The sequence below is a fragment of the Orbicella franksi genome, chromosome 9 (assembly GCF_964199315.1).
Source record: "Orbicella franksi chromosome 9, jaOrbFran1.1, whole genome shotgun sequence".
In the NCBI taxonomy this organism is placed as follows: domain Eukaryota; kingdom Metazoa; phylum Cnidaria; class Anthozoa; order Scleractinia; family Merulinidae; genus Orbicella; species Orbicella franksi.
This window is the reverse complement of record NC_138153.1, coordinates 4,654,881-4,681,196: the sequence shown is the minus strand read 5'-3', so window position 1 is coordinate 4,681,196 and position 26,316 is coordinate 4,654,881. Positions and strand designations below refer to the sequence as shown.

At 43.0% G+C, this 26,316-nt stretch overlaps 2 protein-coding genes across 4 annotated transcripts in view; one reads left to right on the top strand and one right to left on the bottom strand.

The window, feature by feature from the left end:
* LOC145496824 (protocadherin Fat 4-like) overlaps positions 1-20,968 on the top strand; it is a 33,470-nt gene extending 12,502 nt beyond the window's left edge. For both annotated transcript variants that reach the window (XM_081476573.1, XM_081476574.1), the window contains 5 exons: positions 3,929-16,227; positions 16,791-16,852; positions 17,125-17,429; positions 17,847-18,082; positions 18,404-20,968. In XM_081476573.1, the coding sequence (XP_081332699.1) occupies positions 4,036-16,227; positions 16,791-16,852; positions 17,125-17,429; positions 17,847-18,082; positions 18,404-20,386 (14,778 nt within the window). In that variant the 5' untranslated portion in view covers positions 3,929-4,035 and the 3' untranslated portion in view covers positions 20,387-20,968. The remainder of the gene's footprint in view (positions 1-3,928; positions 16,228-16,790; positions 16,853-17,124; positions 17,430-17,846; positions 18,083-18,403) is intronic.
* A 122-nt stretch (positions 20,969-21,090) lies between these two features.
* Positions 21,091-26,316, bottom strand: LOC145496833 (putative GTP-binding protein EngB). 2 transcript variants are annotated; one of them, XM_081476588.1, is made up of 6 exons: positions 26,027-26,316; positions 24,632-24,724; positions 23,990-24,147; positions 23,762-23,861; positions 23,003-23,124; positions 21,091-21,752 (listed from the first exon to the last, which is right to left on the bottom strand). In XM_081476588.1, the coding sequence occupies exons 1-6, from the start codon at positions 26,270-26,272 to the stop codon at positions 21,671-21,673; spliced, it is 801 nt and encodes a 266-aa protein (XP_081332714.1). In that variant the 5' UTR covers positions 26,273-26,316; the 3' UTR covers positions 21,091-21,670. The 2 variants fall into 2 exon arrangements, with proteins under 2 accessions (XP_081332714.1, XP_081332715.1); XM_081476589.1 differs by lacking the exon at positions 24,632-24,724 and having other exon boundaries at positions 26,027-26,315.

Here is a 26,316-nt window from a genome sequence, read left to right as displayed (position 1 = left end):
GTTCCTTGTTGGTTCATTGCTGTCTCTTTGATATTTTTCTAGCTTACTAAACGATCATGTTTACAAAGCTGAGTTTTATTCGATTTTAACGTAATTTCATATATCATTAGAATTAAGCTATTACAGCAAACTTCGGAATTTGGCTCTACGTTTATCACAACCAAATCAAGATCGCTTGACAAGAACTGAAAAGTTGAAACCAAAAATGTCTGTGTTGAAAAGATATCCTGTCTAAGACCAAGATTTGTTTGTGCACTTGCACCAATTCGTATCGGGCTTAAACTGCCGAGATGAAAAAGAATATATACACGCGAACGCTACAGGTGTAACTGAACTTTAAGTTTGCGATCGCACGTTTTCCTGATCGAGTAATAATTCTGAAAAAAAAATTGTGGTGCGGATTTGTTTGTTAAACGAATCGATACCAGCCTTGTGCATGCTCGAGTTCAAGAAGATTTTAGACGATAAAAGTATTTTTTTTAATGCAATTTAAGCTTTCCAAGGCATGTTAATCTCGAGAGGGTTTTTTTCCAGAGTATCATCTTACTATAGAGAAAGAGGATTTTAAAAACACTTTTAACGCTTTGGTCTGGTTTCCGAGACTGATATAATTGAACACCAATTCAAACAGTCAGCGTGTTTGTGATTGAATCATAGACAATATATTACAATAGTTTTACAGTAATTCAATCAATGTAGTGTAGGCTTGTGTTCCAGCACCGGTGTCCCGGGTGTTAGGAGAGTCTATAGATCTATCTGGGAGAGTTCGTGGCCAGAAACTGGCAAATTTCTTGGTATCTGTTATACCGCTCACAGGTTCATCATGTTCACAAGCTTTCAGAAAAGACTAAAAAAAGGGGTAAAAGCATTTTTTAACACTAAGATATCTTGTAAGACATCTTATCCTAGAAATATTTTTAGGACTTAGCTCTTATTAACCGAGCAGGAGGTCTGTATGGGAGAATCTTGACCGAGGTCGTGAGTACAGACCAAACGCAGTGAGGTCTGTACACACGACCGAGGTCAAGATTCTCCCATACAGACCGACTAAGCTCGGTTAATAAGATGCTTATTATATGGCAAACAAGAAGAAATTCATGAATTAATTCGTTTAATGTACCTGGTTTGTAGTAGCTGGCATTTTGCTTGCGAACGGCAATAAGCTGAAGTAAAATCTGCCAAAGTTTGCTTGTTCTCTTTACTTTTTTTTTCTCAGGGGCTTTTTGGCATTTCCATAAATAAATATTGTTAGAAGAAAAAAGTCAATATTTTTGCATTTTAGTTTGCAACTTTGTACCTTAAAACATTACCGGTCTAGATGCCGGTCTAGATGGGAAAATCTAGGCTGCTTTCAATACCAATTTCAGCCAATCAAATTCGTGAATTCGGTAGTTCCCAGTCCTTGTGAGACAGAGCCATGTATATAATAAATACATTTATTAAAGCTCCCCTATAGGGACTTTTCAGCCACAACGTAAAAAATAGTCATGAATAAATTACTTTACAATAGTATAAAAATCAACATGGGCATGAAAAGAGAATAGAATAAATAAAGATAAAAATTTATATACAATTGGAATAAATAAATAAATCTTAAAGTTTCATGAATACTAGTTTCACTAGAGGAAATCTCTGCTGCTGGCCGCAATAACTCGGCGGCCTTAGCCCAGTGTCTAGTGCCGAGTCCTTTTGATTTCGCTGCAACTGAGAGATACTGGGGATGAGATTGCTCGAAAATCACTCCAGTGCTTTCACAGCCTAATATCACTTTAAACAATAAGGTTTGAAAAAAGCATCTGAGTTTTCCAAACAACAGTGCAAAACGACGCTAGGGAAGTTAATTGTCAACGAAACCCTTAAAAAACTCGAACAAACAACAATTGAACAAAGAAGGCTCATGATTAACAAAGAAATCGAATAACTGCTCCGTGAAGTAAATCGACCATTCTTTTAGTTAATTGTGTTATCAACAGCTAGAAAGCTAAGAGAAAGCGGCTTCTTTTTGGCGTCAACAGATGGTCAATACCTCTCGCCTTATCTCCGATTTTTCTTGAGGGGAACGGGACGGCTATACAAAGTCTACAAAACCTCAATAACTCCTGCTCGGGAACAATATAGATCTTGATTACTGTTTCAGGTATTCATTTACAGTTGGAAACAGCTAGTTAAAGATAGTTTGTAAAACTCACTGAAACAATCTGGCACTTGTTAACTTTTGACATAAAGATTATAAAGAAAAATTCGTTTCTTGCAGGCTAAAAACAGCAACGGAAGATTCCAAAGTCCACATTTTAGCTACAGTATCACGGATATCTTGGAAAGAATCTAATCAGATTTGTATTTAAGAAGTGACGTCATTTGTAGTTTTATAGCAACCCAAATATAACTACTGTTAGAACAATATTTCTAATAATGGAAGAAGTTTTGAAATTGCATGGAATGCATTTGTTAGACTTTTCGTGTTGTCGTTAATAAAATCTTGTTTTTAAGATTCCAGCACAGTTAGGTCCTTGTTCAATTTAAGTTGCTTGAACTAATGACAATCAGTTGTTTCATAACTACCACTCATGTTTCTGTTTGAAGAAGAAAAAATAAGATTACACCGCGAGCTTAAAGTTCTGCTTTATTTATTGCAAACTTTGTCACCGATTTTTTACACGTTCTTGTCCTGAAATTTCTTATGGCATTGCCAAAACTCGTGTATGTCCTCTATGTCGGATAACCGATCCCTTTATGAATTTTTCATTTTCCTATTCGTGACCGACTGCTTCAACATTCTTCAGCGAAGCAATTTCCGTTTTTTAATGGCCACTAGTAATGAAGATTGATTGAGACTAAATTGATCATGACAGCGCGACACATAATCCGCTCGAGGGCAGGCCTGAAATGGAAAACAACTAATCCTATTCCCCTGACATGCCATGCTAGCCAATAAAACTAGACTGCTCTTTTCCCGAGGTTTTAAATAAATCTTTAGCTTGAAAAGCGATAACCTTTAAATCCTTGATAGTGCTCGACTCAATTTACGTCACAGCAATCCAGAGCAATGATGTTTGCCTCGCCGAAAAGATGGCGCGTGTAGAGAATATCTCTGTGTGTCTGTCATAGTAGGTGGTCCACCGAAAGAAAAAAAAAGCGACTTTTAAAATATCTTGTTCTCAGTAAACGCTTTCTCTTTCTTGTGCTTAATTGTGTTCCCTTCTCTGACCAAGAGGTCAGCTCGAGCATAGAGCTTCTTTATGCTCGAAATTCAATCTTTCAATTTTGTGACAATGAACTTGTTTGCGCCCAACTGTTTTTCATTTGTCAGACGTAAATTGATCGCCACTCAAAGACGGTCCAAACGCACGCCCCCTTTGGGACAGGAAACCAAACTGACTAAATGCCCGCCGTTTTAGTTCCTGAAAGGCGCGATTTTCGACCGTTCCGCGGCAGGAAAATTTGTTGGCAGTAATATGTGGTGTATTATAGCGCAACAGATATGCTAACAGAATTGCAAATTCCACGTTTTCCTCTGTAGAATAGCGTTATTTACATGAGGCTGATGAGCGTTGCAAGGAATGTATACAATTTGTTTGTTGGGTCACGTGCCTTCATAAAACTCCTCCCACTGGTGTTGTTAGACTGATACGCGTCATTAATGATTGACAGATTCAATCATAGCGGTGACTTTGCTCTTGCTTGTATTCATAAATTTTATCCCGAAAAGTAGAACGTGAGTCTCTCGGAATATTCGCTTGGAAACGCGAATTTTCGCATTCTTTGAGTCGTGGAGAAGTGTGAGAGATATCGTTGTTTGAATCTCTAGCGTGTAATCGGTTGAAAGCAGCGACAATTTTGCTGAAGTTTAGAATACGGGATACTGAACATGGTGAAGTCTCGACCGTCCGCGTAACGCACTAACGGTTTTGTAATGATTTTTCTGTAGTGACTCTAGACTTTACGACTATGGTCGCTCTCAAGTTTGGAACTGTCGTTCGTCTTTCCCTATTATGACACCTGAAGTTCTCACGGAATCGACTGAACTTAGAAACGATGGTTGAAGAAACCCTCGCTGGAAAAAAGAGGGTTCGATTGCGGCATGGTACATTAGTATGGACGCTTGTGTGTTTGTATGCAACAATTTTACCCGCTTCTGCTACACAATACAGTTTTCATGTCCAAGAAGAATTATCACCGGGAGCCTTCGTCGGACAAATTACTACTTCACCTGGAGTATCATATACATTTGAAGGGAATCCGTTACGGTTTACCTTAAATTCTGTAACTGGAGTGATCACCACAGCTTCGCGAATCGATCGGGACAGTTTGAACTCAAATCCGATCGCTCTGCGAGTTCGGACTTCACCTACTCCTTCCTCTATCGACGTGATTGTATATGTGGACGATATTAACGATAACCCTCCAGAATTTACTTCGTCTGACTTCCCTGTCAGTATTTTCGAAAATGCGCTTGTGAACAGCGTGTACGCGTTAGACCCGGCGTCTGACAGAGATGAAGCAGAAAATGGCACCATTGATTACTCCATCATTTCCGGCAACGATGCAGGGAAGTTTCAACTCGGTAGGAATTCGACCGAATGCGGTGGCTACGACTTGTGTGTTATTACCCAAGGAAGTCTTGATCGAGAAAATGTGTCTGTTTATGAGTTGAATATCTCTGCAAGCGATCGAGGAACACCATCACTGCATGCCTATTGTTTGGTAAATATTACACTCGTGGATTTGAACGATAACAATCCGGTGTTTACAACAAACTTGTACAATGCTTTGGTAGACGAAAATACTCCAGCTGGCGTGGAGATATTAGCTGTGACTGCAACAGACAAAGATCAGGGCTCGAACGGTGAAATAATTTATTATTTTGATGATACGGACGGTGATTCGAAGCTGTTCGATTTGAACTCAACAACAGGGGTGATTAGAACTCGAAATCCTCTCGACTACGAGACAAGAAAGCTTTACACTTTTGATGTTCTCGCTAGAGATCAGCCAGAAGGTGTGCAACCGAAAAATGGCAGAGCCAAAGTGGAAATAAGGATACGAGATGTCAACGATCACAAACCGCTGATAGGTGTGTACTATGCAAGTGGTATCATCCCCGGCCCCGAGGAAGTATCTGAAGGTGCTTCTGCTGGTCACCTTATAGCAACTGTCATAGTGACAGATCTTGACGACTTTTCTGGTCCAAACGGGCAAGTAACTACGTCCGTTTCCAATGGAAATGGAAGCTTTAGCTTGACTCTCAAACTTGCTCCGCCTCAGGGAACTGACTATATTTACCTACTTGAAACTGCTTCGCCTTTAGATCGAGAAAGGTTTCCATCCTATAACATCACAGTGACTGCCAAAGATGGAGGAAATCCCAGCCTTAATACATCGAAACAGGTTTTTGTCTCAGTTACAGATATCAATGACGAAGTTCCATCTTTCACCAAGCAAAGTTATTCTGCATCCATCAGTGAATTTGCCCAGAATGGAAGTACTGTTTATCACATGACAGCTATTGATTCCGACGAAGGGATTAATGGCCAGATTTTGTACTCAATATTAAGTGGTAATGCCTTGCACTGGTTTCAGATTGACTCTTTGTCAGGCCTTATTACCACCGCTGGGCTTCTAGACAGAGAAAAGTTGCGTCAAGTTTCTTTGACTGTACTTGCTAAGGACAAGGGTCTGCCGCCGCTTAACAGTACCACGGTGGTGACTGTAACAATCAGTGATGTCAATGATAATCGACCAACATTTTCTCAGGATGTCTATAACAAGACACTGGCAGAGAACTTGAATCCTGGAACTACTGTTATGACACTGCAAGCTAAAGATAGTGACGCTGGTGATAATGGTAATGTAACATATGCGATTGATTCCTCTTCCCAAGAAATAATTGACACTTTTCGCATCACGCTAATGACTGGTGTCTTGACTACAAAGGTAGAACTTGATCGTGAAGTTAAAAGCTTCTACACCATACCTATCAAGGCCAGTGATCATGGCAGTCCACCACTGTCATCAACAACTTTGGTGCATTTGTGTGTCACAGATGTAAATGATAATTACCCAATATTTTACCCTGTCACCTATGTTGAAAGTGTGATAACAAATACCCAACCAAGAGTCATTACCCAAGTAACTGCAACCGATGCAGATGCGGGGACTGATGGGAAGATCGTCTATGTCATTGCTGATGGTGATTATGGAAAATTCTCAATTAACAGCTCTACTGGAGAAATAAAAACTCTTTCTTCACTTGACAGTCAAGTACGAGGATTTTACAAACTGAACATTACTGCTCAAGATATGGGTGGTCTATACGCAAGACAGCCAGCGTCAGTAGAAATCACTGTCCAAGGACAGTCAGATGATCCTCCCAAGTTTGAATTTGGCATCTACAACTTCTCCGTGTATGAGAATGTTCCATCTGGGACATATGTTGGAAAGGTCATTGCTACTACAAAAGCCAACAATAAGAGCATTCAGTACTCCATTGTTTCAGGTGATCCAAGCAATTTGTTCCGTGTTGACGGCGCTGGTGGAATTATTATGGTCGATGGACACGTGGACAGGGAAGTGAAAGATAACTACTTCATTAGTGTTTTAGCCAAGGTGGGAACAGTGCGTCCCTTATCTGCAAGTACATCAGTGAACATAAATGTCTTGGACCGAAATGACAATCCCCCAGTCTTCAAAACTGCTAGTGCACAAGTGACTATTGATGCTACCTGGGCTGTTGGGAAAGACATTTACCTGGCTTCAGCGTCTGATGAAGATGCTGGTCTGAATGGTGCGGTTCATTATCAGTTGACTGCTGATGGCAATGGCCTTTTTAAAGTGAATGTTACTTCAGGTGTGGTTTCATTGGCCAGGAAGATAACCAGTATAGATGATCCTGTATATATGCTGCAAGTGTTTGCTTCTGATCAAGGATCCCCTCCGCTTCATGCAGCCTTTATGTTAACTGTGAGCATTGAAACTAATCAACCACCAAGATTTTTGTCATCCTCATCTGTTGTTGACATTCCCCGTAATTTGCCTGTGGATAAGCGCTTCCTTCCTGTTATTGCTTTTGATCCAGATGCTGGTGACAATGGCATGCTGACATATTTGATCGCTCCACAAGGCAATGAGGAAGGATTCTTTGGAATTTCCTCAGAAGGATTGTTGTATGTAACAAAGAATCTTAACCAAGCAAAGAGTTCGTTCCAGATCTCAGTTACTGCAACTGACAAGGGAACTCCACCTCTCACAAGTTCTGCTTCAGTTACAGTTAACATTCAAGATTCCACTGAGCATCAAGCCATGTTTGTTAATGACACTTTTGAATTTACTCTGATGGAAAACCAACTACCAGGTACCAGTGTTGGCCAACTACTTCTTAAGGCAGATAATTCCTTGAAAGACAGGAGGGTTGTTTATTCTCTTGTCGCAGTTCAGGAGGATTTTGTAGTTGATTCGCAAACAGGACAAATCATTACAAGAAGAATGTTTGATCGTGAGCAACTAGTTTCGCAGAGTGGACACAATGTTGTAACATTTCTAGCAAAGGTGGAGTACAATGACACACCATCAAGACAAGATTCAGCTATTGTGGTAGTTACAATTGAAGATGAAAACGACAACCTACCCTGGTTCCGCCGTTCAGTGGTTTATGTGACAGTTCAAGAGTCGTCTCAAGTAGGAATTGTTTACAAAGTCATGGCAACAGACCCTGATGACGGAGAGAATGCCAACTTCAATTTCTCCATTGTAGCTGGACCTAGTCCACAAGTGTTTTACATTGATCCCGTCGATGGAAATCTCTTTCTCAACTCCTCACTTGACAGAGAAGTAGTGGATCATTACACTCTCACTGTTCAAGCAACTGATACTTCCAACTCCTCCATGTTTTCTCAAGTGCGTCTTGAAATTGTGGTGGGTGATGCTGATGACAACAAGCCTAAATTCAATGTGATGTTCTCCACTGTTAATGTCTCTGAAAATTTGGCATTATCTTCCCAAATTGCTGTGGTGCAGGCAACTGACATGGATGAAGGTGTCAATTCTGAGATTGCATACACTATTACATCTGGAAATTTGGAAGCTGTATTTGACATCAATCACCTGACAGGCGAGGTATTTCTCATCAAGCCACTCAACTTTGAGAAGACAACAAAGTATCTTCTCAATATAACTGCAGATGATCGTGGAAGCCCACCCCAGTCTTCTGTGTCATGGCTCAGTGTTAATGTCCTTGATGAAAATGACAATGCTCCAAAGTTTGCGGACCAGCCAAATACTATCCGTGTTTTTGAAAATGTTACAGTTGGTTCTGAGATTGGTCAGTGTTCAGCAACTGACAAGGACAGTGGAGAAAATGGCCATGTAACATTTAGTATTGACAGTCAGACCCCAGTTGAAGACATGGCTTTCAAGGTGAACCCTGTGACTTGTATGATCAAGACAAGACAGAAGCTAGACCGTGAACATGCCCACTCATATAAACTTGTTATCAGGGCTATGGACAATGCAAGTCCTGAGCCAAAGAGACTTTCATCCACCAAGGAGATTATAGTTGTGCTAAAGGATGTGAATGACAACAAACCCAGATTTGTGACTGCTCCTGCTGTGGCAGTGGTTGGCAATTTAGCGGCTAATGATCTTGTCACGACTATACTAGCCAAGGATGCTGATACCGGAGTGAATGGGAAGGTAGACTATGTCATTAAGAGTGGAGATACCAACATTTTCCAGTTAGACTCGAACACAGGAGAGTTATTTGCAAAATCTCAGTTACCCAGTAACCAGCTGCGTTTCACCCTAACAGTATCGGCCAAGGATAGCGGTGTTCCTTCTCTTAGTATCGACACTACTTTGACAGTCTTCAAGAAGGGACAGCCAAACAGTGGCCCTACATTCAGTTCAGCGATCTACAGAGACGCTGTGGATGAAAACAGTGGTAAAGGGACATTGGTTACTCGAGTTCAAGCAACATTTACTCCAAGTTTACCTGGTGCAATAATCAAATACTACATCACCTCTGATTCCAGTAATGGTTCATTTGTCTTGAATGCAGACAATGGTGACATCACAACTGCCTTTGAGCTTGACCGTGAGATTTTCTCCACATCTCTGTTTGTGCTGACTGTATATGCAGTGGATTTGAGTGGATCAAGTGCTCGGACCAGCAGTGTTACAGTGGAAATTTCCCTGGGAGATAAGAATGATAACAACCCAATATTTTTGTCCAGTGTTTACAGATCAAGTGTAAAAGAAAATCTTCCAGCCGGTGCAAGTGTTGTAACTGTTTCTGCTGTTGACAAAGATGACGGATCCAATGCGGAACTTGAGTATTCCATTGTGGATGGGAATGATGGCAATGCATTCCAAATTAATATCACAACAGGTGTGATTACCACCTGGACAGTACTCAGTTATCAATCTCGAGCAAAGTACAGCTTAAATGTGACTGCAACAGATAAAGGGAGTCCAAGACTATACTCAAGCTGTGTTGTAATGGTGACAGTGACTGCTGCTAATAACAATGCACCTCAATTTTCTCATTTGTTTTATTCTTTTGATGCTGTGGAGGGGACTGCAGTTGGTACTGTCATAGGGACCGTGATGGCATCAGATAGCGACACTGGACCAAATGCCATTATCAGCTACAGCATTACAGGCAGTCACCAAGACATCTTCTCTGTTGACCCAATGAGTGGAAATCTTAAGGTTGCAAAATTGCTTGATAGAGAGGCTGTTGAAATTTTCATTCTCAATGTCTCGGCAAGCGACAGTGGTGATCCATCTATGACTGCCCATGTTGAAGTTTATGTGAATGTGTTGGACAGGAATGATAATGTTCCGCAATTTAAACCAAGTTGGTACTCTGTAAGTGTCTCAGAAGGCACTGCAACACACAGCAGTATTGAGAGTGTGTCAGCTACTGATAAGGACTTTGGCACCAATGCACTCCTTACATACACAATACTCTCTGGAAACAATGACCGCACTTTCTCAATTTACTCAAATGGTACTATCTACAACCTTAAAGAATTTGACCGCGAGAAAAAGAGTTCCTACTTTCTCACCATAATGGCGAGAGACCAGGCAGTACCTGTGGCAGCTCAATTATCAAGCACAGCAACTGTCACTGTGAACATCGTAGATGTCAATGATAACAGCCCATATTTCATATCCAGTAATATCACCCACATATCTGAGCATGCGACAATTGGTGATATTGTGACCACGGTCATGGTAGCTGATTCAGACGCAGGAAGTAACAGCAAGATTAGTTTTAGTCTAGTCAAGATTGATGCTCTGGCACCATTTAGCTTAGGCGCGACCGATGGTGTGCTCCGAGTGTCAGGAAGCCTGGATCGTGAAGTCAGAGACCGCTATCTTGTCAAAGTGATTGCAGCAGACCAGGGTGTTCCAGTGAGGCGCGCAGAACTGAAGATGACAATTTTAGTTGATGATTACAATGACCATGCACCGGCTTTCCAGCCAGGGCCGAGTGAAGTGAGAGTTGATGAGGACATTTCGATTGGAAGTCAAGTTACAAGCTTGTCAGCCACGGATGCTGACGAAGGTAGCAATGCAGAAGTGCGCTACAGGATCATGTCTGGAAATGAGAATGGAACCTTTGAGATGAATTCCAAGAATGGGATACTAAGTACCATCAGGTCCCTGGACAGAGAGACCACGCCCAAGTATAGCCTTGTCATTCGAGCGTCTGACCTGGGAGCACCGTCACAGTTCACTGACAAGGTGCTGGAGATTATTCTACTTGACATCAATGACAACACTCCCTCCTTCTCTCAAGCTTCTTACACCACACAAGTTCCTGAAAATTACCTTGATCCCGATGTCATCACTGTGAAAGCTGTGGACAACGATGAAGGGAGAAATGGCAGCGTCACTTATGACATCATTGATGGTGATGGTGTTTTTAAAATCAACAGCCTTACTGGTCAGATAGGACTGAAGAGTGATTTGGACAGAGAGAAGCGGGCCGAGTATACGCTGAAAGTTTTGGCTACAGATGGAGGAACACCACCCCGTGAAGGAGAAACCGAGGTCATTGTGAAAGTGAGTGATGAAAATGACAACCCGCCGGTGTTCCAGCCGGCCAGTCTCAGAGCTTCAGTCAGGGAAAATGCTGCTGCAGGTGCCAGTGTCTTGCAAGTGACTGCGACTGATGCTGATGCTGGAATAAACGCAAAGATCACATACTCACTGACCATGACTTTCGACTTGTTTAAGATTGACTCTGATACTGGAAAAATAACAACCACTGCTCCCCTCAATCGTGAAGTGACTCCGGTTTATAGGCTGGAAGTGGTGGCCACTGACAGAGGGACCAGCAGTCGACAAGGAAGAGCTGAGTTAGTTGTAACGGTTGAAGATGTGAATGACTTTGATCCTGTGTTTGGCTCAAGTCAGTATACAGCAACAGTAGCGCCAGGTGCTCCTCCAGGTACTTTTGTCATTATGGTGTCTGCTGTGGATGAAGATATAGGCCCTAACGCTGAGTCCGAGTACACCATAATAAGTGGCTCTTCTGCAGTCTTTAATATTGCTCCAAGAACAGGCATCATCACTGTGGCCCAAAACGTACCCTCAAGCCCCTTATCGTATTCTTTTAGTGTGAAGGCCTCTAACGTGAATGCACCACAGCGCTCCGACACTACAAACGTACAAATCAGTGTGAAGTCAGGATCATTCCCAGTATTCCAACATCAGGACCAAAGTATCCGGGTCTCCGAGCAGGCGCCAGTGGGGACTAAATTGGTCACTGTCAATGCAACCGGACACACGGCTTACTTCATTGCTGCAGGCAACGTGGGAGATGTATTTGAGCTGGATAATGTTGGCGGAGAGTTAAAGATCAAGTCGCACTTGGACTATGAGGAACAGAGGAATTATACTGTGGTGATTGGTGCCAAGGATGGAAGCAGCCAGCCACTCTCGGGCTTCGTCACAATCCACGTGGAAGTCATTGATGAGAATGACAACCGTCCTGTATTCTCACAGAACATTTATCGAGCGGACATTCAAGAGGAACTCCCTGTCAACACAACAGTGCTGTGGGTGTCCGCGTCGGATTCTGACTCGGCGGCCAATGCAGTGTTGGAGTATAAACTGGTGTCTGCTAACAGCCAGGCCAGTTCAGCTTTTGCAGTTTCTTCCAAGACCGGGCGTGTCTCTTCCAAAGTTCGACTCGACCATGAAAAAATCTCTTCGTACACATTTAAAATTCGCGCTGAAGATGTGGCAAACAGGTCCATGGCTAGCGAAGCAGTTGTGGTGGTAAACGTGCAGGATATCAATGACAACCCCCCTATTTTTGAAGATCCTCGGACAGCCTCCGTTTACGAAAACGTTTCTGTGGGAAGCCTTGTTGCTGTGCTGAGCGCTCAAGATGCTGATACTCAAATTGGTTCCCTGCTGCAATTTGGTTTTGCCGCGGCTGGAAATCCAGACGATGCGTTCACTCTTGATGCAAATAACGGCAGACTGACCGTGAAGAACGCCCTGAATCGAGAGGTGAAATCCCACTACACACTGCAAGTGACAGTGAGTGACTCACAGCACATAACGACGTCTAACTTCACTGTGATTATCTTGGATGTTAACGACAGTCCACCAAGATTTCTTTCTGATCCTTTGACACGACAAATTCGCGAAAAACTGCCAGTTGGAGCTGCGGCGATGAACGTGAGCGCCGTGGATGATGACGAGGGAACCAACGCTGAAATCCTGTACTCTATTCTGCCATCTCCTTCAAGCGATACTTTCACAATAGGTCGTCAGACAGGTGTTTTACGCCTCAATAAGGTACTGGTCTACAAGAAACCGAGCGCTGCTGGGAACGAGAACTTTTACAATGTGACGGTGAAAGCCAGGAATTCTTATTCGCCATTTTTCGAAGAAACTGTGCCTGTCATTGTCGAGGTGACTGACAGTAATGACCACACCCCAGTATTCACGTCTCCTTCGTATGATTTCTTCGCCGTTCGTGGTACAAGGGCCGGCGAGACAGTAGCGCGCGTAAAGGCGGTTGATGATCAGGATGCAGGCACAAATGCGCTGGTACGCTACGAGGCAGTCAGCGGGAACGGAACATCGTGGTTTAACATTGATCCAGATAGTGGTAATGTCACTGCCGCCAGTCTCCTTGATACTCTGGGCGTGTTCTACCTACGGGTCAGGGCTCGGGACACGGGACAACCCGCCAAGGAGAGTTTTGCCAGTCTTCACGTGGAAATTGTAGAACCCAACAACAACACACCCAAGTTTCAAGTTAGCCAATACAATTTTCCTGTACAGGAAACAGTGCCTGTGGGGGATGAAGTTGGAAAAGTAAGTGCCTCAGATTCGGACGCAGGAACGAACGGCCAAGTGGTTTATCGCATAGAGAGCAGTGATCCGCCAGGATTTCTTGGAATTGGTCGAGAGAACGGTTCAATCTTAGTGAAGAAGGCGCTGGATTACGAGTTTTCCAGTAAAATTGTACTCAGTGTTGTGGCTACAGACGGTGGAAAAGTGCCTCGTTCGGACACTGTGACTGTCCGAATTTCACTCCTGGACGCCAACGATAACCGACCGGTTTTTTCAAGTCAAGAATACGATGGATATATTGCAGAGAATACAGCACCTGGGGCATCGATTCTTACTGTTACAGCTTCAGATCCCGATCAGGGCGACAAAGGACGGGTGGAGTACAGCATCTCCAACACAGATCTCTTGGCGTCATTTGAAATAAATCCAACCAGCGGACAGATCAACAGCAAGACCGTATTCGACTACGAAGTGAAACAGTTGTACGAGTTGTCCATCATGGCCAGAGATAAGGCATTGCCTCCATTAGAATCACAACCAATGGCTACAGTGTTTGTTCACGTGACCAGTGTGAATGAATATACACCGAAGTTTAACAAGTCTCTTTTCCAGGCTTCTGTGGCGGAGAACGCACCACGTGGGCAGTCTGTGACTCAAATACACGCAACAGACCAAGACAAGGGTCCGGATGGTGAGGTCGTTTATTTGCTGGTCGGAGAAAGTAACAGTCAAGGATTCAGCATAGATCGCTACACGGGGGTTCTGAGTGTCTCTGGGAAGCTGGACAGCGAGCAATTTGGGATTGTAACGCTTCGAGTTCTCGCGAAGAATGCGTTACAGACAAGCGCGACGCCTGGTACCAGCGATCTAGCGACGATAATTGTCACAGTCACGGACGCTAACGATGCTCCTCGATTCCTCAAAAGTGTTTATCATGCCAGTGTCAAGGAGGAACAGAATCCTGGCCAGCCTGTTACTAATGTCACGGCTGTGGACGACGATTTTGCCAATCAGCCGAAAGGAGCAAGGATAGAATACAGAATTCTCGCTGGCAACACTGGAGATGCTTTTACCATCGATCTGATTACAGGAAGAATAAGGACAGCGAAGAGGCTCGACAGAGAGACCATCCCACAGTACCACCTGACAGTCACCGCCACAGATAAAGGGCTCCCTCCTATGTCCGGCAACGCTACTGTCATTGTAAATCTTGATGACGTCAATGATAATGCGCCTCGCCTTCCTGTCAACTTTACGGGCATGGTCAAAGAGAACAAACCCGCTGGTACCACTGTAGTGACATTGCGACCCCAAGACCTAGATGTAGATCCCAATCGAGGACCCTATGCGTTCTCCATCAGCGGCACCGACTACGGAAAGTTCCAGTTAAACAGCGCTAGTGGTATGATAACAACAACCGCAGAGCTGGACCGCGAGACTATCTCATCATACAACTTGTCTATCCAAATTTCAGACGGTGGCTCCCCAAAGTTGTCCGCCGTGTCGTACTGCCAAATTCTCGTCCAGGATGTGAATGACAATGCCCCCCGCCCGACCGCACGTGTGGTGCACGTGAACAGCCTTAACAGCTTCGCATCCGGGACAGTAGCTAACGTCCAACCTGATGACCCGGATGTCGATGACGTCTTGACATGCCAGATTCTCAAGAACAGCGACGGATTGTTCAATTTCCTTCCAAGAAGCTGCATTTTGAGGACAAACACGAAATACGATGGAAGCGCTGACCATGATTTGGTAGTGAACGCAACTGACGGCAAATCAGCAGTTTCATACGATGTTAAAGTGCGTTTCGTCGCCTACAACTCGCTAACGGTTAACAATAGTATAACAGTGAGAGTGCAGGCGGCAGGCCCAGAAATGTTCCTTTCTCGGTCCTATCAGGATTTCTTAGATGCGATCAATCGTATTCTTCCGCGTGGTTTTGTGTCGCAGCTCTTCAGTGTCAAGTCTGTATCAGGAGGTTTCGTCGACTTGTCGGTCGCCGCGAAAACGCACGATTTGCAGTACATAACAAGAGAAGCGCTCTCTGACCTGCTGAGCAAAAACAAAGCTGAACTGGAAAGAAATGGTAATGTCGTGATACAGAATGTGGACTACACTCCTTGTACTGCTAGCAGTCCCTGTCACAATGGCGGCGAATGCACCAGTTACGTTCAAACCCTGGGAACCACGACCACTGTAGATACTCTGCCGGTGATATTCTTATCTGTGGATTACGACTGGAGGTTCAAGTGCGTGTGCAAACCCGGCTACATCGGGGAGACGTGCGAGATCAGCGAGAAAGGATGCAACTCCAAACCGTGTCAGAACGGAGCCACTTGCGTGGACAAAGATTTCTCGTACGAATGCCAATGTCCGGCCGGTTTTAACGGATCCGCTTGTGCCAACGATATAGACGAGTGTCAACAGAAGCCTTGCAAGAACGACGGACGATGCGAGAATCTCGCGGGAAGCTACAAGTGTCACTGCAAACCTGGTTATTTGGGGGCCAACTGCTCATCTGGTTTCGATTTCTGCCGAGTATCCTCTTCCAATAGCTGGGCTCAACCTAAGTGTAGCTGCGATTCTGGAAAGGCTTGTCAGTGCTCGTGTCTCGGGTTTGAATCTGTGTCGTATCTAACGCTGCCCACCCTGGAGAGTCTACAACAGCGTAAGTTCAACAACATCACTTTCGAGATTTCCACGGCCAAGAGTGAAGGTTTGTTGCTTTACAACGCAGACGGGAGGTATAGCGGAGACTCCGATTTCATCGCCATACAGGTCATTGGCGGAAAGATCCAGATGTCGTTTAATCTCGGCTATGCAAGAAGTGCAGTTGTTGTGGAGCATGGCAAGTCTATAGACGATGGACAGTGGCACATTGTCACGGCGATTAGAAATAGGAAGGTGAGTGCGTTATCTTGTGTGAACAAACTCTATTTTCTCCTTACAATTTCAGCATTGTAAAGCAGACGTGAGGATTTTGGTTCTTAGTACTAAGTACAATGACATATATGGGCAAGTAAGGAGATTTGATACCTCAAGATGAAGCAGCAGCTCCTTGATATTCTTGTATTCTGTATTAGGAGCAAATGTCGGCAATAACAACACATTCTAGTGGCTAACAGAGCGGTTTTCATCTGAGTGTCGTCTAAAAGTAATTGGTTTTGCATTGTCTACACTATACAATTGGCTTAAAAAACACGCGCCAATTTTTATCCAATAAGAAGTTAAACCAAAACCAATCGTGACTCGCTGCTACACGTTTTCCCGCCCTTCGCGTCAGCTACATGTAATTACTTTGAGTTTTGATTGGTTCACTGGATTGTCTGTGCGCTTTGTGATTGGCTAGAGTGATTACTTTGGTTTTGGTTTTACGACACCCAATTGAAAATCGCTCTGTATTCAAACAAAAGATTATTCAGTTTGAATGTTTACAACATTTATTGAGCCCTTGCATTGTTTGACAGGTTGGTGAAGTGACTGTAGATTCGTCTGCCAAAGTTATGGTGGAATCTGAAGGAGAATTTGAGTAAGTATCAAAAATGTTTATTTATTTGTGGTCAAATTCAGTTCAAGTGAAGCTCTGTAGAATCTCACCGTCCTGGGAAATTGCCCTGACCTAAAACTTAATTCTCCTCCGGCTTATTTAAAAAATATATGAACAATAAAACTTAATTCTCCCCCGGCTTAATTAAAAAATATATGAACAAAGTAATGAGAATTTTGAAGTGGATCTTGGTGCTTTTGTCGATAAACGACTTGCAATTCTGTTCTGACGGACGACCTTATTTTCCTGTGCAGTCAACTGGACTTGTCTAATTCGCCGTTGTTTATTGGCGGGATAAAGGACTTCGATCGTTCGCTGGATCACCCTGGCCAGCATATTCAAGCAGACGATTTTCTTGGTTGCGTGAGGAACTTGTTCATCAACGGCAAGAAACTGGACCCGGCTAGCGCTACAGAGTCCGCTGGCATCATTGACCGCTGTCCTCGGCTAGGCCAGTGTACCTCGGGGACGTGTAAGAATGGAGGGAAATGCGTGGATTACTGGTTTGATTACGTTTGTGAGTGTGCAGATGGATACAGTGGGAGGAACTGCGAACAAGGTAAGTTCATTGACTGTTGGAAACACCTCGGGGTATATCAGAGATAATGGTTTATTAGAAATCTGTGCGAACCTGTCCGTGCCATTATCAGGCTGGTGACCGAAAGAAACCACTACGCACCCGAAACCAAGATGCTCGAGCAACGACTATCAATGATTATTTTAACAAATTGACATCAGTTTTTCATGCGTCTGTCCTGTTATTGATCATGAATTTCGTCATAACTTTGTCAAAGTAGCCGTGGATCCACTCGGCTATCGCCTCGTGGATCCGCAGTAAATCATGGTCGACCGAATTTAATGTTTAAAAGTTTTTATCTTACAGTTTTGAACGCCCATATGGTTCTGTTTGAACTTATATCTTACAAATTCTTTATACATTGTCTTACAATCGCTGTTTCTTTCCTCACCCTTGCAGAAGTACAACCAGTAAAATTCAGCTCAGACAGCTTCTTAGTGCTCCAATTCAAGGACAGTTATCGACGTGAACAACAACGCAAAGAAAGAGAAAGTAACACGGCTCGAAAGAGACGAGCAGTGTCTTCTAGCAAAGAAGAGTTTTCTGTCAGATTCCGTACTCGAAATGCCAATGGTCTTCTCCTTCTCGCCAGTGATTCTACTACAACTGTTGTGTCAGGCTACACTGTTCTAGAGGTGAGTGCAATTGCTGCATTCAAACAATATTTCACAACAATGTTGGAAGTGGTAATAATTGTAGAGTATTTTTTGCTAGGTTTTATTTTCCTCTACCCTCCAATCAGAGCGATGTTTTCGCGCAACCCGCGTTACGTCTTTCCCCGCGCTTTACGGTTTATACCTAGTCACGTGTTTCCACCGGTTGCATGTTTTCCGCCTTTGTCACGTGTGCCATGGGCAAAATATTTATTGTTTTCGCTTCGAGTTCTGTTCGCTTTGTCGAGTCTAGACTGAGACCTCCTATTAACATTCATGTTGTACTTTCTCCTTCTCTAACAGATAAAGTCCGCAAGCCTCAAGTACAGTTTCGGTAATGGAGGTAACGTTGCCAGTTTTACCGTTCCTTCCAGTGTGTCAGATGGCGAGTGGCATAACGTGACTATTATCCACCATGATAAAAGCGTGACTGTCACTCTCGACGGCGACGCCCGCACGAAGTTGTTCGACAGTTCAGCGCACGACTTCCTCGGAAAGGACATCAAGGCCTGGTTCCTGGGTGGGTACAACTCGTCTTTCGTGGGTTTAAACCTGCCGAGTTTCTCTGGCTGCATGAAAGATCTTAGCATTGATGGCCTGCATGTGTCTTTCTCGGGACCGAACAAGTTCGCTGCGATTTCACCTCGGGGCGGCTCGGTGGACGAAGGATGCGACGGCAGTGGTTCGTGCGCTTCGGTTCGCTGCACAGACCCGGGTAAACCTTACTGCTTTGAAGAGTGGGAGCTGGCCACTTGCATCAGCGATAAACAGTGCAAACCGAATCCTTGTGGAATAAATGGCTCTTGTTTACCGCAGAAGGACGGCAGCTATACATGTAAGTGTAATGGAGAGGTTGGAAAGTGCGTCGGAACTGGTGGACGAAACGGAGATGACGACAGTCGTCTAAGCCCTGGAGTGATCGCGGCAATTGCTTTCTTTTTGGTTTTATTGATATTGATAATCGTAGCGGTGATCTTCGCTCGTCGTTATCGACTGCGACAGAAGGCAAATAACAAGACCGTGGTGGAGTTTGACGCTACGACCGGAGCTGAGGTGGCAGCTGATGTCCAAGACGCCTCGCAGAGGACGTCTCCCTCACACAGCAGCGACGACAGCGGTGTGGTGATCCGCAATCCGAGCCAGAAGTCTCTGACGGATTTACGGCAGTCGGCCCTGCAGAACGGCAAAGACATTGTTATACACAACGTCGGCGCCCCGGAGGATTATCAGATCAAACTCACCAAATCCCAGGAGAAAATCGACCCGGGTTTCTCCGAATCCGACGGGGAATTTATCATGCGAAATGAAGTGGCTTTGGGTAAGGACGTACCTGTTGATCTTGGAGATGTGTCGAGATTGTCGAGGACCCCTAACCATCGGAGCACCCCACTGGAAAAAGAAAACACTCGCTCGGTGCCCACCAACAATAGATCAAAAAATCGTGAGCGTAAAATTCCCAATCCTCACTTCAGACATGGTCTGGATAAACGGCAGCCGCTATCAAGGAGCATCCTGGATCCCAGGTTACGTGGACCGACGAACCCGAAGTCTTCGCGACGTTTTCGGAAAGGTTCGCTGGGTTCTTCGAGTAGCGATGACGCTCCGGATTTCTCCGAGGCTGGTCTCAGGTCTGATGACAACTCCGACAGACTGGAGCATTACGACATCGAGGTTGCTAGCCTAGGCTACAGCGAAGTTTCATACCAATACGATCCGAACACGTTCAAGGACAAATCGTTGAACTGTCGGGAGCCGCCGGGATTATCTGCGGTAGAGATCGAGAGACTTCGGAAGCAGCCGCCGTCGGGAAGCTTGCTCGATGCAGTGTCTTCCATAAGCGACGAAGACGCGCCGACAATCAATAAATTGTCGAGTGTTCTCGAAGTTCCCGATACTTCAAGCGAGAGTTCCGATGATACTTTTACATGCAGTGAGTTTGAATACGACAATGATGAACCTAGTAGAGAGGACAACAACTTCCGCGGTAGTATGGTATTTTCAAAGCTAAACGATGTTAAAATGAACGCAAGCAACCAGAATCCTGAAGCGAACGAGGGCCGAACTTCTCACAGAGGCTCTCTCAGCACGTTGAACATGAGCGACGAGGAGATTTTACCAAACGCTTTGAGCTCCAAGCCAGCAAATGGAAAGAAAGATTTATTCAACTGGGACGATGTGCTGAACTGGGGATTGCGCTACCACAATCTTCGCGGAGTGTACAAAGACATTGCACAGCTTAAAGATTCTGCGGGACCTCCAAGAACCAAAGACGAGGAATATGTTTAAGGGATAGAAACATGTTATTATTTTGTTAGTGAGCCTTTTATTTATTGAGATTTGAAAAGTTTTATAGAAACGTGAACAAAACACAAGTTGTACATAGAGTGTTTGTAGTTTATTTTCTCTTTTTGTCAGGAGAAAACGTTTTCTCAAATTCGCTTGTGAGTTTTAACAGTTTTAATTGAAATTGGACAGCTTAATTGAAAACCTTCAGTATGGAGGAATGTTTGCAAGTGTTTCGGAAACTCTCTAGTTGTAATCGTACCACAGGTCACCCAAGCGCAATATAAGAGTCTTTATTCCGTGAATTACCCATACAATGATTATCCCATAATTTTCTCCATACAAACTCTTGTATTACGCTTGGGTTACGTGTAGTCATACAAGCTAACCATGTTTACATTACATTTTCATCGTCTAGCCGATTTTTTTTTTTTTCAGATTTTTAACGTTTCTATAGTTCAGGAACCTTTTGCGACCTCTTTTCCAGCAGAAGCCGAATTTTCCGCTTGAAAAATAGAACAAAAGTTATATTTGTACAGAATCAGAGCAAATATTAAAGTATGCTGATTAAAGTACGTTTTATATAGATATTGTCTCCACAGCGAATGTCTGATTATTGAAAGTATCGTTGAACTGCGACTACTCAAACCGGCCACTAGAACAAAACTAGCCATGCAAAACGTGAATTGATCTAACCTGGGAACAGTGGACTGGTAGCTTTACTTCACGACATGGAACGGTCTGTTTGACAGAAATACGTAAATGCTATTTACTCCTCTGCGCTATATACACTCTCAGAGACCTTGACGGTGAATTATCATCATAAATTTCGCTCGCAAAATTTAGCTTGAAAACTCAGTTTGCGACAACTAAACCGAAACCGTTGAAAGGCAAACAAAATTTAGGATCGAAACTAACCAATCAACAAATGGCAAAGTTCCCTGAGAGGTTCGCAACACTTCGCACTTGGTTGGGTGTGCAATTTTGTTAAGGTCTATTGTTTGTAATCTTCAATGTCATTGGTTTATTTGAGAAAACGATTACTGTCAGACTGGTTAACTCTTTACTAAGTGGTCCAGTTTGAGTAGTCGCACTGCAAGGGACTTTTCATGTCCCAAAGCAGAGGGTATTGTGAGCCCCTTGGCAAGTTAAATCTTCTTGGAGCCTGGACAGAAATGTTGACTCTCGTTTGTTGAGGTGCAAAAGCACTGCACCAGAGCTGTAGTTTGGCTAGTTCTTTTGTAACGGCACATCTCTTCCTTGCTGCTCCCTGCTAGTCATTTCCTTTCACCAGTTTTGGCTATTTTTCATTCCGACGTTCAGACAGATGAAGTATCTGAGTTCTGATAATCCTGTCTTCTCCTTAGCACTGAAAGACACATAGAATGATACTTGCGAGTTTCTCTGTGTAGCCAGAGTAAACAACTATCTAATTCACCAATCACATTTCCAAAGTAATGATGTATCTGAGTGTCTGATTGATTGTTGTTGATAACAAAAAAGCCAATCACAGACTGCATTGATCTTGGTAGAGCTACTGTACATCATCACTTCTCTAAATGATCTGCTTTCCATGTATGAAACTCCTGTTGACATCAATGCCATTGCAACCAGAAAACAAATGTCAACTTCGAAAACCTTCTGTTTCTTATACTGGGATTTAACAAGAAAGAGGCCCTAAACTCTAAACATCATTTTACATGCTCTCTTTGACACTAACAAAAGTCTTGTGAGACTTCTGAGATTTTGATACTTTCAAGAAAAAATTATTTGCTTGATGCTGGCTGGCATACCAATTTGCCGCGATTTCAAGACCTGATTACATGCGAGTTGAAAGTTCAAGCTGTTTCACTAAGGAGTTGGTGAGTTTCGACCCATGACATGTGACATGTTCTCCTAAAATCGGAAAACGTATTAGGGTTGGGTTGCATAACAACTTCCATTGTCTACTGTCTGTGCATGGTCAAATGAACTGAAAGCAAATTACTATGACCACTTTCAGTAGTCTCCTTTGTGTGGTAACTTGCATTGTCTCGCAATGCTTCTTCTGGAGAAGTGTTGTCATGCAAGAGTTTTTGTGAGATGAGCCAAAATAGAGCCCTAAAAGGAGGCCTCAAGTTATCACGCACAAGCCCCTCATAATTTTCCTTCAGCTGGCAAAGTCATCCCATGGGTCAACATTTAGAAAGCAAAAATAAACACACTTAGTATTACCCAACTAGTGAAGTAATGTAAATCCTGGATTTTAATTGGCTACACTACTAGAGTACTATTAATTGTTGTCAATATTATCATTAGTAATGGTCCTCGAATAGCGAAATTGGCACAATTGAGCGTGATGCTTTCTTTCGTTTTATTCCCAAATAAATATTTCTTCAACTTGCATTTGCTTACTTTATTATTGCCTTTTCTGTCCAACTAGTTGGGTGATACTAAAACAATTAGACCCTTCACCCTCAAGGGCCACACCGGTCAATAGCCCATTCGGCTTCGCCTCATGGGCTATTGGCCCGTAGCCCTTGCGGGCTAGTACTTGCTAATAGTCAGTTAATTTCCTGATTTGATTTTGTTTATAAAACAGAAGTCCGAATATGGGGACCATCAATTAGAATAACTTACCTTACAGGAAATATATGGGGAAAACAATTGTTCAGTCCAAACTCTTCTTTTATTTTGTAAACTTCTTCTATCATCATTTGATGCCTTACTATGGGAAGCTTGTCCATTTTTGTAAGAACAACCTACACCAACAAAAGAAGTTAGAGCTATAGTGAACCAACTTTATCTCAAGTAAAAAAATAACGAATTTCTATACATGTGCAATGTGTACTGCCCTGTTGATAAGTTGCTACCTTAAGTTTCTTTATATGCCCATTGAAATGTTCGGAGTTGTCTATTCTAGAGTCTCGCATTAGACTTTTTGCTCTAACTGGGCTCAAAATACACACAAAGAGTAATCTTGTCCATATTACATTTCGTCAGTTGCTGAATGTTAAACACTATGCCAAGCCTTGTTTACACAGTTTGAAACTTGAAGCTGGTTTTCACTAAAAAAACAACAACAACAGAGTCGTACTTGGAATTGTAATCAGAGGCACAGAGTGATATAATCAAGAGTGAAAATCACCTATTTATATCAGCTATTATCATTACTATTATAATTGTTATTGTTATTATAATCAAACCTGTCCTGACCAACAATTAATTTTATGGGTTTGCACTTGAAAATTAAAGCTTGGACAGAAACACGGATCAATCAAATGAACCACATCTTTTGTCCTCCATTTTTTGTCAGCATATTTCTCTGCCAACCTGAACATCACTTTGAAGACTACATATGATATCTACCATGTTACAAGTAAAATAAAGAAAGTTCACCTGAAAAGGGCCCCCAAATTCTCCCATCATTTCAAATGCTATCAGATCGTTTTTCTTGACTCCAACTTTTCCATCAATAAGGAGACAAACACTTCTTAACCTGTAAAAAGTTTAATGTACAGTAATTTTACACCAAGCACTGTCTTGTTACCTTCTGCCATGCAGGAGAAGGAACTGAAGATGATGAAACTGTTTTCACAAAGATGGAGAAAATAATTATCAACTTACTCTTTCCCAGCCCGTTCTTTAAGGTAGGATTCTGCAACATTAACAAAGTGCTCAGTACCACGCTTGCTTCCTAGGCCTGCTACATAGCCATAACCAGGTAGATCCACAAGGTACATCTTTGAACCAATGTTGAAGAAATTGACAAGTCGTGTGTGACCCTTGAAAAAAAGGCATATTGCACAATGAAAACAACACAGTCAAAAGAAAAAAAACTATTTAACTGTATTTTCACATTTTTTTAATCCAAAATAGAAAGTTAAAATTAACCTCATTAAGAAGGTGCTCATAAAAGGTGCTTTCCATGGTGGGGTGAGGTCTTATGTGTCCCATGGCATGATAAGGACGGAATATAATGATGACAATGATATTGAGGATGGTGATGATGACCACAAAGATGACAAGGTAGCTAAGGGTGATTTTCAACGTTTTAAAGGTTTTTACTGAACTACACAGTACTGTGGAAGCACATCTCAGATTTTCAATTCATTTGTCTGGGTTGTTAGTTTTTACAACATTAATACATAATCTCCCAAAATCTAACAGCGGTGCAAAATACAGTTCCCAAAATCTATAGAAAATACGAAGGTATTACTTTTTGGGGGTGTAAAAATGATATATGATTTTTATAGGTATTTTACATACAGGCTTTTTAGATGTCCTGACAAGTTTCTTCTGGTTCAACAATGCATTTATAAGAGAGGATTTACCAACACTTGTCCTTCCAATAAAGGCAACCTGCTGAAACAGGAATTTGTTTCAGATTAGGGGAAGCTTGGTGGCACATAAACAGGCACCCTTGCACTATATTCATATATCAATGTGATACCGGTGGTGGAACATTTATCAGAGTTCTAATCATATTTGTTCTGAATCATGTTGGCCTCTAGTAGGCCATACCAGACAAAATGGCTGTAAAACGGATTAAATAAGTTTAATTTTGTGATACCCCCAGTGATAGGAGAGTCTTAGCATGCTAAATACCCTAGTTTATATTCTTCTTCAATGATATTCCCTCTAAGGGCCTATTTATACAATTAACCCCGGGTTACTTTCTAACCTGGGTTGAATCACTACAAAGGGTAACCCTTTTGCAGTCAAATGCTTGTTCGCGCTGTAACATGAAAAAATTAGTGAAGCTAGGTCAGCCCCCTTGCCGGGTAACCCTTGTCAAGACTCGGGTTGATCCGGCTAGAAGGTGATTCATGTTGAGATTTGGGTTGATCCGGCTAAAAGGTTTACACCCACTGTCGAGAATCGGGTTGACCTGGCTAGAAAGGTTGAAATTGCTTAAATTCTGTCATGTAAACACTGGGCCAAAAGCTAACCTGGGTTAACGTTGGTGCTTTCACCCAAATAACCCAGGTCAAGCTTGAGGCAAACCACATGCTATTGCACACTGAAAACCTGGGTTCGTGTAAAGTGTTTGTTTTCAGTACTCTCTGTCGTGATTCAACTCGGGCTAAAAATCAACCCCAGCTCGTGTAAAGAGGCCTTCACTGACAATCTTATGAAGTCCCCGTCCTTAGGAGTGCCAAAATACCCACGCACGCAATCCCAACGTGTTCCCTAAGATATCCCCGTGATTGACCTGGGGATAAACCCCAAGAAGCCAGTAATATGCCGTGTGTGTATCCTCTAAGGCCCAGTTCAGACGCCGAACTTTTCATGAGCCGAACCAAATATATTGAATTAAGTACATGAAAAGTTCGGCGTCTGAATCAGTTAAGAACGGCTATTTGAATTTGGAACGGCCCAGCCGTTCTTCCCGCCTAGCTCAGCCGGGAATTTCGGCTTTGGAACGGCTTTGATTCAGACGTCGAACTTTTCATGAGCCGAACCTAATGCATAACTTATTACAACGTATTTTGCAGGCAGTTTTTACTTTGCCTGAAAATCTCTGACATTTCGATGTGTTTTGGTTCAAACTAAATAAAGTTCGGCGAATTAATAATTTGATAATTTGGGTCGGTCCAAATTCGAATTAAGTTCGGCTCATGAAAAGTTCGGCGTCTGAACTGGGCCTAAGAGAGACATCACCTCAGGTAATCTAAGTTTTGGAGCATCCTCCAATTTCAGGGCAGATCCCTGAAAGGTGGCTTCTGCACCAAGTAACTCAAACTGTCTTTCTGCTCGATCTAGAGCTCTCGTGGTCGGATTAAAGCCTGTATCAGATCCTTCTGGTCCAGATAATACATTTTGACAGTAAAATCTCCAGGAGAAAGCTTTCTTGCGTCGAATTTGGAAAGCTAAACTTGTCAAAAATCTCTGACAACCACCTCTCATATCACTCTTTTCCAGCTAAATGGTAGGGAGCCTGCGATCTCCAA

Bases quoted from the DNA above. Each gene is read 5' to 3' on its own strand.
- LOC145496833 (XM_081476588.1), bottom strand. From the start codon at position 26,272: ATGAGAGGTGGTTGTCAGAGATTTTTGACAAGTTTAGCTTTCCAAATT. The intron at 24,148-24,631 runs GTATGTAAAATA...CTTTTTTTCAAG, and splicing joins TCAGGACATCTAAAAAGCCT to GGTCACACACGACTTGTCAA. The intron at 23,862-23,989 runs GTAAGTTGATAA...AACTTTTTACAG, and splicing joins AAAGAACGGGCTGGGAAAGA to GTTAAGAAGTGTTTGTCTCC.